We start from the raw sequence: 18,291 nt of genomic DNA, 5'->3' as shown, positions 1-18,291 counted from the left end.
CTGTCTCTGCTCCTCAGTGTCTGAGGCTTCGCTGGGCTGGCCCAGAGGCTGGAGGTGTCTGGCAGGGTTCTGCGGAGCCGCAGATCCAGGGCTTGAGTTCTGCTCATGGCGTCTGTGGATCCAGAAGGTCCAGGGTGGCTTCTTCACTCACTTGTCCAGCTCCTGGGCTGGGGGTTCACCGGTCTGTCTGCCTGTCCCCCCACCACCCCCGTTTCTCAATTTCCATACTTTTCCCCTCCCTTCCTTCTCCGTAGCTTGCTTGGGTTTCTCACAGTCTCAAGCGGTCAGACTTCTTCCCTGATGTTTAGCTTGCCCCAAAAGAGCGTTTCAAGAGATGGGGTAGAGGCTGCAGGCTTCTCAGGACCCGGCTGCAGAAGTCGCTCCCTGGCTCTCTGTTGGCGGCACGGGGCAGGGTGGGGGTGTGGATCTCAGGAGATGAGGTTTATTAGGGGCCAGCTTTGGAGCCAGGCTTCCCTGGTGGTGATGTGCAAAGCGGACCAAAGTGGGGCGAGGGCCAGCTAGGAGGGTGCTGAAGTCTCGCCAGGGAGCAGTAGGGTCTGACATCACGGCAGGAGCAGGAGCGGAGAGAAGACAGCACGGCAGCGGGGCGAGTGGTAGAGTGCAGACTGCCTCACTCGCCTTTCTCCCCAGCGCTGGCACGCAGGCGCTCGGTAAATACTGACAGACGGATTAAAGAGGGGCATTGAGTGCGATGTGCGTTATTTTTAGTTTCTTGCTCTCTTCCTGTATCAAAATAACCTATTTCCACTGCCAGTAATCCATTTGCATATTATCAAACATTTTCTGTGACTCTGACCTCAAATGCAGGGAGACTGTTAAAGATTATCAGGTGATGCATTTTCTTCCTTCAGTGTGAAAGGGAATTATCTGGATAAATACTGTCTTCATATTAGCTTTCTCGTAGGTGTGTGTTATAAGTAGTAAAGCCCTTATCGTTTAATTTGTGAAAATTTCAAAATATTACATTTTCATATATTCTCTTGTGACAGAACAGAATTAATCTATTCTGCGAACCCTTGATTTATAAGTTTATGGTCCAACATTTATTTGTAAATCTAAAGAAAAAGCCAAACATGAATTATTTATAATAGTACATGATTTTCATTCCAGTATAGCACTTTGCTTTATTATTTTAGATGCTTCATTCAAAGGGACGTAAGATTTAAGTGTAGGTAGGTAGAACTAAATTCAGTTTGGAAAGGCTATCTATGGTGAAATAGTTCATATCATTAAAATTAAGATTTGGTGGTAAAGTAGTTGGTAAAATGCTTAGTAAATACCAAATGAAAAGTACTGACTGTGCAAAAGTGCTAAAGCACTGATATCATACAGAAAGAAAGCAGTGGAGTGAATGGCTTCGCAAGCACACTGTGAGTCGGGACTTGAAAAACTGGAGCCATGGATCACCCTTGGAGGTGTTAGCGAGAGCCGTATGTGGAGCGTGGTCTCCTCGTGTTTCACCAGGATGCGCCGGCGCGCAGCTCATGGCTGGTTCCCCCCCTTGTTCCCGCCAGGTGTTCGAGGCGGTCATAGCCTGGGTGAGCCACGACAAGGACGTGCGGCAGGAGTTCATGGCTCGGCTGATGGAGCACGTGCGGTTGCCGCTGCTTCCTCGCGAGTATCTGGTTCAGGTGAGAGCCCACGCAAAGCGCAGGGTGCACGCAGCGGGGCGTCTGTGCCGGCCTGCGCGGATCCTCGTCACGCAGCGAGAGGAGCGGCGGGCACAGGTCCCTGAAGTGCCCACGGGGCCTGAGGGTGTCTGCGGCTGTGTGGCTGCCGTCCCAGAGCCCCGCTCGCGGGGGTTTGCGCTCCACCGTAGAGCATCGCGGCCGCACCGTGGCCATTGCCGTGGTGCGGGCCGCGGCTCTGCGGCTCTGGGCCACTGCGCTGCGCTTCTCTGCGTTCTTCCTTCAGTGGCCTCTTCTGATCCCCACAGAATGGAATTTTGAGATTCGACCCAAACTCTGTTTGATTTTACTTCATAATTTAATAGTGGCACACACTTGATTTTAACTTTATTTCTAAGCAGAGGGAAAACAGGTTATTTGGAATAAATGGGAATAAACAATTGTTCAGTAGTCCCCTAACAAGTTTAAATTTTCTCTTTTATCATTAGCATCCTACTAGGAACACTTCAGTGTTATGTTAATAACTGAAACCATCAAAAGAAACATTTCTTCTTTAGGAGATTGGATCTGAACATTTTAGGATTTCTGGAAACCTCATTATTTGTTGGGATCTGTGTAATCATTGGTCCTCTGTTAAGGAAATAAACTAGAAAAAAACAAAACAGTGTCCTGCATTTGAAGTGGGACATCACCAGTACAAGAGTCATTTGTGGTGTAGGCAGTCGCTCTAAAGAGTTGTCTCTTTCCTGGGCACCTCACCTACCCTCTTGTGTCTGAAAAAGGTATTGTTAACTTACTAGTACTGCTTGCCCCACCTGAAGGATTTGTTATCTAAATTTTGTTTCTAGTTTTTTTTGTTTTTTTTTTTTTTACTGTTTGGCTTGATGTTTAAAGATAAGAAATAGGCGAATATCTTATTATCTAAAGATTTTATTATATTCTATAGCTGACATCAAATGTAATCGTTTTTCATTGCTTTTCTTCTCTTTGTTGCCGATATATGTTTTTCTCTGCAGGCCAGATACTGGAGCGTTTTTTGGTTTCATTTATTTTTCTCTTAGTCACATTTATGAACTTTGCTCTTTTAGACTAAACTACAGAGGATAGTCACTGCTTTTTTTCCTCTTCTTTACTTCCATTTTTTGGGCAGTTCCATAGTGAAGTGGCTGTCCCTGAGTGGGTGTGTCTGGTTTCTTGCAGAGGGTGGAAGAGGAGGCCTTGGTCAAGAACAGCAGCGCCTGCAAAGACTACCTCATCGAGGCCATGAAGTACCACCTGCTGCCCACAGAGCAGCGGGTGCTGATGAAGAGCGTCCGGACCCGGCTGCGGACGCCCATGAACCTTCCCAAAGTAGGGCCTGTTGTTCTTACTTGCTGTTGCCTCGCCTGAAAGGCCCATAGTGTAGCTGGCTGTTAATGTTTGTGCTCATCTGGATTTCCATGCTTTACTGTTTCGGTTTTCCTGCAGCGGGAAAGGTTCCTGAGAGCGCTAAGTTTAGTCTGCGTGCTTCGGTCTCTGCTGACTTTTCGTGTCGAGGGCGGGCCGTGCGGTTCATTTCTAGATCATTGTGGACTGCGCGAGGTCACCCTCTGGACCTGGCTTTTGTGCCCCGAGTTTCATCAGCGCTAGTGACAGTTCAGAAGGCGCTAGCTATAGCAGAAAGAGGACAGTCAGACCAGGAGAAAGGTTCTCCCTGAGCCAGGTGTTCACATAGCGCCAACACGGGTGGTGGCGCTAGCTATAGCAGAAAGAGGACAGTCAGACCAGGAGAAAGGTTCTCCCTGAGCCAGGTGTTCACATAGCGCCAACGCGGGTGGTGGCGCTAGCTATAGCAGAAAGAGGACAGTCAGACCAGGAGAAAGGCTCTCCCTGAGCCAGGTGTTCACATAGCGCCAACGCGGGTGGTGGCGCTAGCTATAGCAGAAAGAGGACAGACCAGGAGAAAGGCTCTCCCTGAGCCAGGTGTTCACATAGCGCCAACGCGGGTGGTGGCGCTAGCTATAGCAGAAAGAGGACAGTCAGACCAGGAGAAAGGCTCTCCCTGAGCCAGGTGTTCACATAGCGCCAACGCGGGTGGTGGCGCTAGCTATAGCAGAAAGAGGACAGTCAGACCAGGAGAAAGGCTCTCCCTGAGCCAGGTGTTCACATAGCGCCAACGCGGGTGGTGGCGCTAGCTATAGCAGAAAGAGGACAGTCAGACCAGGAGAAAGGCTCTCCCTGAGCCAGGTGTTCACATAGCGCCAACACGGGTGGTGGCACTAGCTATAGCAGAAAGAGGACAGTCAGACCAGGAGAAAGGCTCTCCCTGAGCCAGGTGTTCACATAGCGCCAACGCGGGTGGTGGCGCTAGCTATAGCAGAAAGAGGACAGTCAGACCAGGAGAAAGGCTCTCCCTGAGCCAGGTGTTCACATAGCGCCAACGCGGGTGGTGGCGCTAGCTATAGCAGAAAGAGGACAGACCAGGAGAAAGGCTCTCCCTGAGCCAGGTGTTCACATAGCGCCAACGCGGGTGGTGGCGCTAGCTATAGCAGAAAGAGGACAGTCAGACCAGGAGAAAGGTTCTCCCTGAGCCAGGTGTTCACATAGCGCCAACGCGGGTGGTGGCGCTAGCTATAGCAGAAAGAGGACAGTCAGACCAGGAGAAAGGTTCTCCCTGAGCCAGGTGTTCACATAGCGCCAACACGGGTGGTGGCGCTAGCTATAGCAGAAAGAGGACAGTCAGACCAGGAGAAAGGTTCTCCCTGAGCCAGGTGTTCACATAGCGCCAACGCGGGTGGTGGCGCTAGCTATAGCAGAAAGAGGACAGTCAGACCAGGAGAAAGGTTCTCCCTGAGCCAGGTGTTCACATAGCGCCAACACGGGTGGTGGCGCTAGCTATAGCAGAAAGAGGACAGTCAGACCAGGAGAAAGGTTCTCCCTGAGCCAGGTGTTCACATAGCGCCAACGCGGGTGGTGGCGCTAGCTATAGCAGAAAGAGGACAGTCAGACCAGGAGAAAGGCTCTCCCTGAGCCAGGTGTTCACATAGCGCCAACGCGGGTGGTGGCGCTAGCTATAGCAGAAAGAGGACAGTCAGACCAGGAGAAAGGCTCTCCCTGAGCCAGGTGTTCACATAGCGCCAACGCGGGTGGTGGCGCTAGCTATAGCAGAAAGAGGACAGTCAGACCAGGAGAAAGGTTCTCCCTGAGCCAGGTGTTCACATAGCGCCAACGCGGGTGGTGGCGCTAGCTATAGCAGAAAGAGGACAGTCAGACCAGGAGAAAGGCTCTCCCTGAGCCAGGTGTTCACATAGCGCCAACGCGGGTGGTGGCGCTAGCTATAGCAGAAAGAGGACAGTCAGACCAGGAGAAAGGTTCTCCCTGAGCCAGGTGTTCACATAGCGCCAACGCGGGTGGTGGCGCTAGCTATAGCAGAAAGAGGATAGACCAGGAGAAAGGTTCTCCCTGAGCCAGGTGTTCACATAGCGCCAACGCGGGTGGTGGCGCTAGCTATAGCAGAAAGAGGATAGACCAGGAGAAAGGTTCTCCCTGAGCCAGGTGTTCACATAGCGCCAACGCGGGTGGTGGCGCTAGCTATAGCAGAAAGAGGACAGTCAGACCAGGAGAAAGGTTCTCCCTGAGCCAGGTGTTCACATAGCGCCAACGCAGGTGGTGGCGCTAGCTATAGCAGAAAGAGGACAGTCAGACCAGGAGAAAGGCTCTCCCTGAGCCAGGTGTTCACATAGCACCAACGCAGGTGGTGGCGCTAGCTATAGCAGAAAGAGGACAGTCAGACCAGGAGAAAGGTTCTCCCTGAGCCAGGTGTTCACATAGCGCCAACTCGGGTGGTGGCGCTAGCTATAGCAGAAAGAGGACAGTCAGACCAGGAGAAAGGTTCTCCCTGAGCCAGGTGTTCACATAGCGCCAACTCGGGTGGTGGCGCTAGCTATAGCAGAAAGAGGACAGTCAGACCAGGAGGAAGGCTCTCCCTGAGCCAGGTGTTCACATAGCGCCAACGCGGGTGGTGGCGTTAGCTATAGCAGAAAGAGGACAGTCAGACCAGGAGAAAGGCTCTCCCTGAGCCAGGTGTTCACATAGCGCCAACACGGTTTCACAGAACTGCACGGCAGAACCAGGACAATAAAACGGCGGCTCAGTGCGTTGTCCTTTCTGTGCCTGTCGTGTGCGTGCCGCCCAGCGGTTCCTCACACGTCACACGCAGCCGTTCCAGCCTCCATGCTCCGTGTCTTCCCCTGTCTTCAGTGTTTGTGTCTTCCTGGGCGAAAGTTTATATTCTACCTTCGTCTCTTTAGTTGTGTTTTGCTGATTTTATTTTCCTTACAAAATAACCCCTGATCTTTGTCTCCCTGTTTGTAGTTCCTTCTGTTCTGTTTGCATCTTTACGGTACTAGAAGACCAACACTTTAGGTACCTACCTTGTTGTGTATAGTCTAATCGAATGATCTGTAATATGATTTTATTTATGTATTTATTTTTAGCTCTTGCGTGAGTTTATATTAAGAAATAAGAACCTGTTATCCATTGTTTTCTTATGTCATCTTTAGTTACTACTCTATCCTTTCTGTTGCAGTATGTCTTTTAAATTCTTTCACATCAATGCTTTTATCTAATGTTTTCTGGTTTTGTTTGTGGAGTCTGTATTTTTAATTGCATCAAATCTTTATTGGTATTGTTTTTTGTTTTGCCCCTGTTAACGACAGTTCTCAATTTAGAACTAAATGCAGAATTTGCCAGTGTGCTATTTTCTCATTTTTCTAGATCATTAGTAAATATGTTAATTTAGAATGGACCTTAACAGTCTCCCTGGTAACCCCTCATTAGAGATACCCACCCGTGACACAGTCCATTGTGGAAAGTTTCAGTCTTTGGGATTATGTTTATTATCTAAGCCAAAAATGTGTAACCCAGCATGTGACATCCAGTGGGACTGAGCATTAAATGAATTCAGATTTGGCATGATTTTTTTTAACATCCCCGAGTGTTACTCATTTTATTGGCCCCTAGAAGTTTGAATGCTTTTCTGAAAATATTCTAAGCTTTTACTAAGCTTTATTATCACTTAACAAAAGGTATTTACAAGGCACTCACTTCCTGCCTTGCCTGGAAACTTGTTGTTGGTCTCTTTTAAATTTTCTGATCTCTCTTCACTTCTCCAGATTTTTCAAAAATGATTGTGAGTGGCCCAGTAAGTCCGTTTGATATTTCTCGCAATGCCCTAGCCTGGAGCCGTCGGTCTGCCGACTTCATGGGACTCACATTTTCCAAATACTCTTTTGTCTGCTTTTATAAGTAGCCGTCTGTATAAATCTTCATTCAAAGTTACCCTTTATTTTGTGATAGTCTTTTAAACTTCCTTCTAAATAGTTTATCTTTAATGCTTTTTGAACATTTCACATTAATACAAGCTCTCTTCCTGTCTGCTTCCTCTGCTGGCACCGTCAGCTTTGCTGTGTTCAGCTGGGTCGCAGAGACCGGCAGAGTCAAAACGCATCCACTTCTGGTTTCTAGAGTGAACGTGCCACTTCTGAGAACCTTCTAAAGAGTTCCGGGTGAAGCCCTCTCGGCGTTTCACTTTCTCTTTTGCAGGTTGTGTCGTCTGCTCAGTTCACGTGGTTTCTGGGCTTTTCCGGCCGTGCCACACTTGTGGATTTCTCGGCTCTTTGACTTTCATCCTGTGGTGGGTGTGCCACTCCGTGGGGTCCCTTCACTCCCCATTGGGAGGTGCGGGAGGCCCGCCGTGGCGGGCAGCGAGAGGGAGGCTGGCACGGCCCCTGCCTGCTGCACCATGCGCACTGCCAGACAGCTGCCGTGGGGTGCCTGTCAGCAGCGCCTGGTACCCCAGGGTGGTCGCGCCACGCTGACTCGCCGTGCGCACTGCCGGAACAGCTGCCGTGGGGTGCCTGTCAGCAGCGCCTGGTACCCCAGGGTGGTCGTGCCACGCTGACTCGCCGTGCGCACTACTGGAACAGCTGCCGTGGGGTGCCTGTCAGCAGCGCCTGGTACCCCAGGGTGGTCGTGCCACGCTGACTCGCCGCGCGCACTACTGGAACAGCTGCCGTGGGGTGCCTGTTAGCAGCGCCTGGTACCCCAGGGTGGCCATGCCGCGCTGACTCGAGGACCAGGCGGGAATGAAGCAGACACTAATTTCTGATGCTGTGCGTTTCACAGTGATGAGTGTTTCATGGTGACGAGTCCCGTTGAGCCAGGCGTGGTCGCAGTGCTGAGGAAATCACTGTGCAGCTTGACGGTATTCCTGCCATGGCAGGAACACGGTGCTTTTGTGTGAGGCTCTGATTTTGTGAAATCACACTGATTGGCGTTGGTTCTCTTCCTCAGTGAACGGTGTTCAGGTTGTGTGCAGCGTCCTTGGCTTTGGACATCATGATAAAGACTACATGTGTTTTGCTCTTTGTTAGCTAGCTCCTTTTTCTCTTTGGAATCTGCGTTTTTTAAAATGCTGCCGTGTTTCTGGGTATTTTAAAAAATATTTGTTGAAATTTTCAATTTAATTACGAAACTTGGTTTTCCAGGAGACAATTTAAAATTAATACTTAGTAGGTGAAGAAATGAAAAAGAGCAGTTTCATAGACCTACGTTTCAGGCAGTCAGTAAATCCAGTACTCCTGGCCCACCTCAAATACGCTGCGTCTGACTTTCCCCCCACACAGTCTTCCCCGCTCCCGTCCCTTCGTTGCGTGTCCCTGGGGAGTCTCTCGGTGTCTCTCAGAGGAGCTCGGCGCCGGTGGGGGTCGGCCCAGAGCCTGTCTGCTGAGGTCAGCAGCACAGTGCCTGCAAGCTCCTTGATCCCGTGTAGACATTCTTGCTCTCTTGCCCTCCCACGGTGCATCCCCCGGTCTCCTCCCGCCTGGTTCCTGACCCCACCTCCCCGCCCTCCTCGCCTCTCCTCTGCGCTCCTAGTGTGTTTGCCCTCCCATCCTCATATTGACGTGTAAAAGGGAATTGTTGCATGAAAATCATAAGATTCAAAGCGTGAGAATCATGACATCGATAAATCGGTGTTGTTTCTCAATGTTTTAAACAGTGTTTCCTTCTGAGTTTTTTTAAAATTGATCTTCATCATCCAAGACTCTTTCGACTATCATCTGACTGGTGGGCTGAGTTTTGAAGTTCTGAACACAGATCCCTGAATACAGGGTTGTACTTTTACAACCTTGCCTCTTCCTCCCTTCCCTCCTTTGTGGTAGGAGGGAAGGGTATCCTGGATGTTCTTTAATTCTTCCTTTTATTTATTTGAATTCAGCCCTAGAAGAATGACAGACCTGCAAAAAATCGTGTGGTTGGTCTGAGTACAGTCTTCTTTTAAGACCTTTAAAGTTCCTTCTGCTCCCCAGTTACTAAATAACTAAAACGTCTTCTTCTTGGAAACTTGGGGTTTGCTCTCGTTCAGGAATCATAATCTGTGTGCACCTGTCTCTGTGAGTTCCAAGTTGCAGGTGGATCCTCGCTCAGCCGAGGGTGCAAGTGCCCCTTGTGTGTGGGGGGGTTACTCCACGTTAGGTCCATTGTGATTTTTTGTTTCTTTTTAACATCTGGTTTTCTAGTCATCATCTCGTTTTTCCCCCAAGGTCCTTGCCATTCACGGTTTTATGCGAGATGTGTTTTAACTTTTCGTTCTTCCGAGTTGGCGCTGCGTCTCGGCAGAGGGCGCCTGTGCGTGCTGGCAGGCGACCACACTGGGTCTCTAAGCGCGTCGTCTCTCCAGGCCCGGGTCAGGGCCCAGCCCTCCGGGAGGCTTTCCCCTTCCGACCAGCAGCAGCAGTCCACGCCTGCGCCGATTGCCTGGCCTGGTGATCACGGGTCCTTGCGTAGGGTGCTCACGTGCTTCGGGGTTTTGTGTCCTCGCTGGGACCCGTGAGCTCTGGAGGTTGCAGCCTGGCCGTGCGTGCGCGTGGCACCTGGCGAGGCCTGCACAGGCGCAGAGGCTGGCATGGGCGGGCCCTTGCTGGGTTGCGCTGAAGACATTTGCAGACCTCGCTGGGTCTCAGCAACAGACTCAGGGTTTCCAGCATTTCTGCTCTCTGCCGCCCTGCTGGGAGGCTCTATTGGAGCGGCCTCGAGGGTCTCTTTGCCCGAGATCCAGGAACGTGTGCTCAGCTGCGAGCTCCAGTTCAATCACTCCGCCTTTTTTGATAGTTTTTTTCTTCTTCCATCTGTCTTTTAATACCTTACTGTCCTTTCCTCCTCACCTGCCCGGTGACACTGTTTCGTTTCTGTCTCTGCCCTGGATCACGGAGGTCTGACGCCTGGTCGCTGCAAAACCAGGACCAGGTTATAGCAGCCCTGCGACCTGCCGCCGCCCGGCCAGTGCCTCTGCCTGCTGTTTTTTGGGCTCAAATACTGCTTTTGCTTGAAGGATCAGAAACTCACGTTAGTTTCTGAACTCCTTATTTTTGAACGACCGTGCTAGATAACAGAACTGTAGCTCTAACACGCGCCCCTTTGTTGTTATTAAGTGGGCAGCTGGTTGTGCCTCCCAGCTCACCCTACACCTCCATCCCAGCACTCTCCGCACCCCTGAACACGGAGCAGTCCTTTGTTCACGTGCTTGCGTTTTTCCCTTGCAGTTGATGGTGGTGGTCGGGGGCCAGGCGCCGAAGGCCATCCGGAGCGTGGAATGCTATGACTTCAAGGAGGAACGGTGGCACCAGGTAGCAGAGCTGCCCTCCCGGAGATGCAGGGCAGGTGAGCGTGGGTCGTTCCTGTTGCTGGGAGCCGGGAGCCTCCCTCCCGGGTCCCGAGTATCCCTGTGTTAACTAGAAGAATCTCTGCAAGGCACACTCTGATTGGAGCGCTGTGTGGTTACACGGTGATTCGGGCCTTGCATGGCTCACGTCAGACACGGATGGGGGTAGCTGCTCTGCCTTTGTCTTCCCGTGGCTGCCTTGGTGAGAGGTGGAGGGCTGGCACTCCGCTGGTGTTTTCCCAGGTGCCTCTGCTCGAGTCGGGAGGGGACTCTTTAGGGTGGGACCCTCAGTGTTAGGCGACTCCTGGCTCAGCTGCAGGTCGCAGCTGCCTCCTTCCAGGCATCTGTCTCAAAAGCATGTGTTGATATGGACAATCATTTAGCCAAAAACGCAGCCAGGAGTGGCTGTTGCAAACTCTGATGATCCTTCCTGAGACTAAAACTTGGATCTGTGGTTTCTGTCTCCCACAGCGGAGTGAGCTCTAAATGGAATGGAGCATCGCTGTGACGGGGGCACTTTAAAAGTGCGTCTTGGGGATTGTTACGTGTCAGCACAGTCAGAGTTTCCTCCTCCTTCAAAAATTGTCTAGTGTTTTATTTTGGTCTGGATGGTAGTATGATTTTTAATTAAACATTAAAATTATTATTATTATTTTTTTTTTTTTGAGACAGTCTCACTCTGTTGCCCAGGCTAGCGTGCCCTGCCATCAGCCTAGCTCACAGCAACCTCAAACTCCTGGGCTCAAGCGATCCTCCTGCCTCAACCTCCCGAGTAGCTGGGACTACAGGCATGCGCCACCATGGCTGGCTAATTTTATCTATGTATTTTTAGTTGGCCAATTAATTTCTTTCTATTTTTAGTAGAGACAGTGTCTCGCTCTCGCTTAGGCTGGTTTCGAACTCCTGACCTTGAGCAATCCTCCCGCCTTGGCCTCCCAGAGTGCTAGGATTACAGGCGTGAGCCACTGCGCCCGGCCCATTAAAATTATTTGTAATCTTATGTTATAAATAGTGTTACAGTGAATTGCTTATACATACATCATTGGGTACATATGCTAATATATTTTGGTAGGATAAACTCTAGAACTGGAATTACCAACTCAAAGAGTATCCTGAGGATATACTAATTATCATTCTTACTAACAGTAAATAAAACATGAAGGTGCCAGTTTCCCTACGCTCCTGACAACACTTTGTAATTAGATGTTTTGAGCTTTGCCAGTCTGGTGGGTGAAAAATGACATCTTATCCTAATTTTTACTTCTATAATTATGAGAGAGTTAATTCTCTCTGAACTGTCACTTTGTTATTTTTGCCATTTTTATTAAATTTTTTTAGTGATTTCACAGAGAAAGTAGCCTTCATTGTGTGGTCTGTTACACGTGTTGTGAATATTTGTGTTAATCTTTTATCTTTTGACTTGTGCCATTTTTGCCATGTATAAACTTTACTTTTTATGTAGTCCTGTATACCATAGAAAAGCCATATTCCAGAATTATCTATCTGTGTGTGTGTGTGTGTGTGTGTGTATACACACACATACACAACGTGTTTCTTAAGTATTTTATGTTGAAATAATTTTACCTACAGAATAATAGAGAACAAAGAATTCTGGTGCACTCTTTCCCTAACATTAACATCTTACCTACTGTGATAAGATCAAAACCTAGAGATTGGCACTGGATGTTGCTATTAACTGAACTTCTTTCAGATTTCACCAGTTTCCACCGATTTCTGATTCTGTTTCAGGGTCTCACTTCATGTTTCGTGGTCGTGTCTTCTCAGTTTCTTCTGGTCTGCAATAGTTCCTTACCTTTTATGTCCTTGATCCCTTGAAGAGAACGGGTCATATATTTTGAAGAATGTCCCTCAATTTGGATATGTCTGATGTTTTGTTATGATTAGATTGAGTTATTATGATTATTTTTGTGTGATGTTAACTGTGATCACTTGGTAAGGCAATATCTGCCAGGTTTTTTTCCTATAACAGGCTGATGCCACGGCACTCTAGCCCAGGGAACAGAGGGAGACTCTGTCTCAAAAAAAAAGAGAGAAAGGAAGACAATTTAGTGATTATATATTCTTACAAATAAATAGCATTTTCAGGCCCTAGTTGATGGATCAGCTCCCCCTGAGAGTAGCACCCTGTTCTGACGACAGCCGTGACTCACTGCGTAGTTGAGTCGTGCACTGACCACTGAGTGCCGCGTCCTGTTGCAGGGATGGTGTACATGGCTGGGCTTGTTTTTGCTGTCGGCGGCTTTAACGGGTCGTTGCGGGTCCGCACCGTGGACTCCTATGACCCGGTGAAGGACCAGTGGACCAGCGTCGCCAACATGCGAGACCGGAGGAGCACCCTGGGGGCCGCCGTGCTGAACGGATTGCTGTATGCCGTGGGCGGCTTTGACGGGAGCACAGGTAACTGACTTCCCTTCCCTTCCACCTGCTCTGCATGGCTCTTGGACTTAACACGGCGACCGGTTTTATAGAGCACGTTGTGGCAAAGTTAGGGCACCTTTGAGTGTTTTAATAGGTATTATATTTAAAGATACGTTTAAAAATTACATCACGAGTTTCTTTAAATGATGTATAAGTGCTGAGTTTATAAATTTCTTTTCTTCACCTGTCAGTGTCAGTCATCTTAGCAAGTTTAAAAACCGTATGAATGTCTGTAGCTTGAGTAAGAGCCCTCTGGAAACAAGCTGTTCCTGTTTTTAACGTAGCCCATGTGTTTACATTCTACCGTATTCTTTTAATTTCAGTCCAGTTCCACATACCTGAGTCAGGTTTCCCTAGTGGCATATACAGAAAAGAACAGTTGGGCTTGTCAGAGCAGGACGTGAGGAGTGCTGTGCTTGATTACAGGTCTGTCCTCGGTGGAAGCGTATAACATAAAGTCCAACGAGTGGTTTCACGTCGCCCCGATGAACACGCGGAGGAGCAGCGTGGGCGTGGGCGTGGTTGGAGGTGGGTGCTGTGTTCTTTCCCGCGAGCCTGTCCAGGTACACCTGGCTTCCTGGTCCTTGAGAGTGGTTCTTCCAACTGTCTAAACCCTGCTTTTATTAATGGGCAAACTGTCATTCAAAACAGAAAAGTAGTAATTACTGTAAAATCTCAGCTATCCTCTCTCTGTAAATTAACCTGTGTAAAAGGCTCTCTCTCTCTTCTCTCCCTCTCTCCTCCTCTGTCTTTTTCGCTGTGTGTGTGAGAGTGTATGTGTGTGAGAGAGTATGTGTGAGTGTGTATGAGTGTGTGAGTGTGTGTATATGTGTGTGCGTGTGAGGGAGTATGAGTATGTGTGAGTGTGTGCGTGAGTGTGAGTGTGCGTGTGTGTGTGGCCTGTACACAAGACTGTCGATTGGTTGTAATTCAGTTGTTTTGGGAACAAGTTAGATGTCAATGTGGAATTTTGTCTCTGGAGAAGGGCTGTCTCACATTTAAGGGGTGATTGCCACAGTTATTTATTTATATCCTACTTTGTCCCCCAACAGAATTTAAAGAAGGATATGAGTATTATTCTTTGGTGTGATCTTTTTTTTCCTTTTTAACACTGCTTTGGGCAAATTTGTGTTCCCGCCTCCTCCCCGTGGGTATGAGTCCCACACCATACAATTCACTCATTCAACTTACACAGTTCGGTGTGTGCATCCATCACCACAGTTCATCTCAGAATATTTTATGACCCCAGAAAGCCACCCGGCTTTCCTTGGCCATTAGCTCTGTCCCCCCAGCCCTCAGCAACCACTGAAAGACTTTCTGTCACTGCGTAGACCTGCCACCTCTGGACATCGTGTTGATGAAATCATGTAGCACATGATCCTTGGCAAATGGCTTTTTTCACTTGGCATGATGTTTTCCAGGCTTAACCAGGCTGTAGCGTTTATTAAGTACTTCATGTCTTTTTATTGCCAAATAATACCTCTTGCCTTCTGGTATTAACTTTTTTTTTTTTTTGAGACAGAGTCTCACTTTGTAACCCAGGCTAGAGTACCGTGGCGTCAGCCTAGCCCACAGCAACCTCAAACTCCTGGGCTCAATCGATCCTTCTGCCTCAGCCTCCTGAGTAGCTGGGACTACAGGCATGCACCATTATGCCCAGCTAATTTTTTCTATATATGTTTAGCTGTCCAAGTAATTTCTTTCTGTTTTTAGTAGAGACGGGATCTCACTCTTGCTCAGGCTGGTCTCGAACTCCTGAGCTCAAAAGATCCACATGCCTCGGCCTCCCAGAGTGCTAGGATTACAGGCATGAGCTACCGCACCCGGCCTGGTATTAACTCTTGATTTAACTTTTTTTTTTTTTCAGTTAACTAAGATAAATTTGATACTTAATTCCATTTTCCAGGATGTTGCTCATTTATCAAATAGTGTTATCCAAAGATGTAATGAGTATATTTTCTGTTCTATCAGATTATGGATGAAAGTGTAAAGTTAACATCATAATTTATACCCTGCAGATCTTCATAATATGGTTTAATTACCCCACCTGTCACCATTGGGCAAGGCCTTAAAATAGCTCATAAAAATCAGTAACACTTTAAGGGGAAACTGCTACCAACGAGGAAAATATATTAATATTTTCTGACTCAAAAAGTAGCTTTTGTGTAAACGTGGCTCTCTGTGATTCATGCTCAGGTCTGCTCTATGCCGTGGGGGGGTATGACGGCGCCTCCCGCCAGTGCCTGAGCACGGTGGAGTGCTACAACGCCACGGCCAACGAGTGGACCTACATCGCGGAGATGGGCACCAGGCGCAGCGGCGCCGGTAAGTGCGGACCCCAGTGAGCAACCGAGGCACAGAAACGGTGGGAAATGATTAAACAAGTGAAATGATTCACTGACGTCTCTATGCATTGTCTGAAAATATGCTGTGTGCTGATTTTAATGGCACTGTTGAATGTCTTTCGAATTTGCAGGAAGTGGTAGGTAAAATTTAATTTCTGACCGTTAGGTGAAAGTGCTTCTCTGTTTCGTTTGTATGTTCATGTTGTTGGTGTTCCTTTTAGGTTTTTGTTTTCCCTACTAATGGGGAACTTGCTTAATAGTCAAGTCTTTTTGTGTCTATTTCTTATATATTTTGTGCTTTGATACTGAATTAGCTTTTTTTGTGGATGTTGTTTTTTTTTTTTTTTTTTTTTTTTTTTTGAGACAGAGTCTCACTTTGTTGCCCAGGCTAGAGTGAGTGCCGTGGCGTCAGCCTAGCTCACAGCAACCTCAAACTCCTGGGCTCGAGTGATCCTTCTGCCTCAGCCTCCCGGGTAGCTGGGACTACAGGCATGCGCCACCATGCCCGGCTAATTTTTTATATATATATCAGTTGGCCAATTAATTTCTTTCTATTTATAGTAGAGACGGGGTCTCACTCTTGCTCAGGCTGGTTTTGAACTCCTGACCTTGAGCAATCCGCCCGCCTCGGCCTCCCAAGAGCTAGGATTACAGGCGTGAGCCACAGCGCCCGGCCTGGATGTTGTTTTTAAAAGGATTATATTAAAGGACTTTTTTCCTCCGTGTTTCACTTACATATTTTTTTATTTGTTATTTTATTTTTGACATGCCTCTTCTTTTAGAATAATGGTTCCATTGAGATCCTTGTTTAATCATCAGTTCTATTCATTTCCATTTCTTAAATTGCAGGCTGTGATATCGACTTACTTTTATTATGAATTATAATTTGAAAAGTTTTAGTTAGAAGTCATTTGAACAAACCCTGATAAATTATACATTTCTTGTTCTTTCTGCTCTACCATAGTTTGGTTGTTGTGTTTTATAGGTGTCGGGGTGTTAAACAACTTACTGTATGCTGTAGGAGGTCACGATGGCCCTTTAGTACGGAAAAGTGTTGAGGTGTATGATCCCACCACTAACACATGGAGACAGGTCGCAGATATGAACATGTGCAGAAGAAATGCAGGTATTGTCCAGTTTAATATTGTAACGCTTATACTGAATTTTATTTAAAGCTGTACTAATATCACTTTGTATTTCCATTGTTCTTTTACTTATCTGGGTTCTCTGGTAGATTTTGAACACTTGTGAGGCAGAAACTTACACGCAGTCACCCTACAGAGTGGATGGCCAGCGTGGCATCTGGAACGTAGCAGGTGGCCGTGACACTTCTGTCAGCTCACAGTTTCTACTAGCCGCCACTTTCTGGTGATGGACGTGGAAACTAATCAGGAGTAGAGCCTTCTTTATTTGGTGCTTGAATTCATGCATTCTCACCACAAACGTTTTTGAGTGGTGCCTACCACATACTGCACGCTGGACATCCCAGTTCCTGGAGAATTCGGTCTAGTTGGGTAAATGTCGACACTTGGTTAAAAAGGGAGTTGATTATCTGAATCTGGAGGGTAAGCCTGAAGATGTAACCCTTATCTAACACAGTTCAGGATTTTCAGAAAATGAAAAAAACTAAAACAACAACTAATAATTTCAAGAAAGCAGAGGTCTTCAAGATTAAGGAACTAATGGATTGCTTGGGAACAAAGATCTATGGGGGGGAAATACAAATGGAAAGTAGATTCAGGATGACTTGGTAGCTTTTCAGGAAATGCTAATCTTCAAAACACCGTCATCTTCATGCCATTTCCTGTGGTCTGAAACAAGATCCTAATAATTCTAGTACTTACTATACACCATTGGATGGTGTTGCAAGATGCACCCCCCAAAATGTTCTTAGTCTCCCTTTACTTGGTCTGTGATTCCTACGGGAGACCCAGTGTGTGGGCCTGTGAGGAGCCAGCAGCAGAGCAGAGTCTGCCATTAATTCTGTTGGAGCTGGCCGCTCCTCTCAGCTGCGTTTGGCGAGTGACTAGAGCCTTTCCATGGTCTGTGTCGAGCTGGAACGCCATGGCCACCCATGCATGCGCCCTCGTGGATTAGGAAGCTCACGTGCAACTTGGACTTTCATGATTATCGTCTAAAGATTGAAATAAACTCTTTTCTCTACATATGTTTATTGTTTTCATATCAAAATTAGCTCATCTCTTTTATCCAGAAGAATACAGAGATAATTTGCATATAGAGAGCTGTCATTATTCTGGCCTTTGGAAAATTTTGTGGGAAAGGGTGGGGTTTAGGAAAAAAACTTTTCTTAAGTCTCTGCTGAAAAATTGTTTCATGCTTCGATTTGGACCACAGTTAATTGAGCTTTCTTTATTTGGTAACCATCAGGGAGTGAGGGAAATAGGAAAGTTAGTTTTCAGTTTGTTTTTCCTTCTCACGTATATTTATTTTCCATGCAAATAATAAAACTTAAATAATTTACTTCTATAATTTACAAGACAATATAATTCTATGGAACATCTAATTTTCAGTTATTTATATATGCTCATAGAGAGTTTTTTACAATTCCGTATTTCTGATAATTTGAACAAACTTCTGGTAAGGTCTACCAGCCCGTCCTTTTCAGCATTCCACGAGAAAGACCTCGTCAAACACCTGAGTTGGGAAGAAAGGGTTAAGCTAGCGAGGAGGGGAGGACACATTCAGTTTCAAATGAGGAGAGGTGACAGCATCTGAGTAAATTAGAAATAACAGGCAGCTTATACGTCAGATTTCAAACGTTTTCATAAATATGGTCAGTGATGACTCGAGTGGAGCGGAACGAAGTGCATTCAATCAGGTCACTAGAGCCCCACACTGCGCAGCACCTCCGCAAGGGGCTGCTGTGCACACGTGATCAGGTGACGTGACGAGGTGCAGGGCGTCCACGGGAGCCAGGGAGCACTGCGGGAAGGAGCAGGCTTTGTGCCTTGGCGGAGGGACCGGGCTCCCGCCTGCCCAGAGGGATCTGTGGTGAATTAGCGGGCTTGTTGGTGGAACCGACGTCTTCCGAGTGCATCGCTGCCGTATTCATGGGGACGTGAGGGCTGAGCTCCCGCTCTGCTGCGGACGCCCTGTCCCTGGCTGCCCCGCGCAGACCAACTGGGAGGGCTCCTGA

At 47.7% G+C, this 18,291-nt stretch overlaps 1 protein-coding gene across 3 annotated transcripts in view; it reads left to right on the top strand.

Moving 5' to 3' along the window:
• KLHL2 (kelch like family member 2) overlaps positions 1 to 18,291 on the top strand; it is a 94,145-nt gene that overhangs the window by 67,408 nt on the left and 8,446 nt on the right. For 2 of the 3 annotated variants that reach the window (XM_012770581.3, XM_076010751.1), the window contains 7 exons: positions 1,536 to 1,652; positions 2,850 to 2,999; positions 10,232 to 10,349; positions 12,571 to 12,768; positions 13,216 to 13,317; positions 14,986 to 15,114; positions 16,120 to 16,260. In XM_012770581.3, coding sequence (XP_012626035.1) covers positions 1,536 to 1,652; positions 2,850 to 2,999; positions 10,232 to 10,349; positions 12,571 to 12,768; positions 13,216 to 13,317; positions 14,986 to 15,114; positions 16,120 to 16,260 — 955 coding nt within the window. Of the gene's footprint in view, positions 1 to 1,535; positions 1,653 to 2,849; positions 3,000 to 10,231; positions 10,350 to 12,570; positions 12,769 to 13,215; positions 13,318 to 14,985; positions 15,115 to 16,119; positions 16,261 to 16,368; positions 17,298 to 18,291 lie in introns of those variants that run through there. The other variant, XM_076010750.1, reaches the window with a different exon arrangement.

The sequence above is a fragment of the Microcebus murinus genome, chromosome 15 (assembly GCF_040939455.1).
Source record: "Microcebus murinus isolate Inina chromosome 15, M.murinus_Inina_mat1.0, whole genome shotgun sequence".
NCBI lineage: Eukaryota > Metazoa > Chordata > Mammalia > Primates > Cheirogaleidae > Microcebus > Microcebus murinus.
Note: the sequence above shows the minus strand (reverse complement) of the source record. Positions and strands in the feature narration are given on the sequence as shown.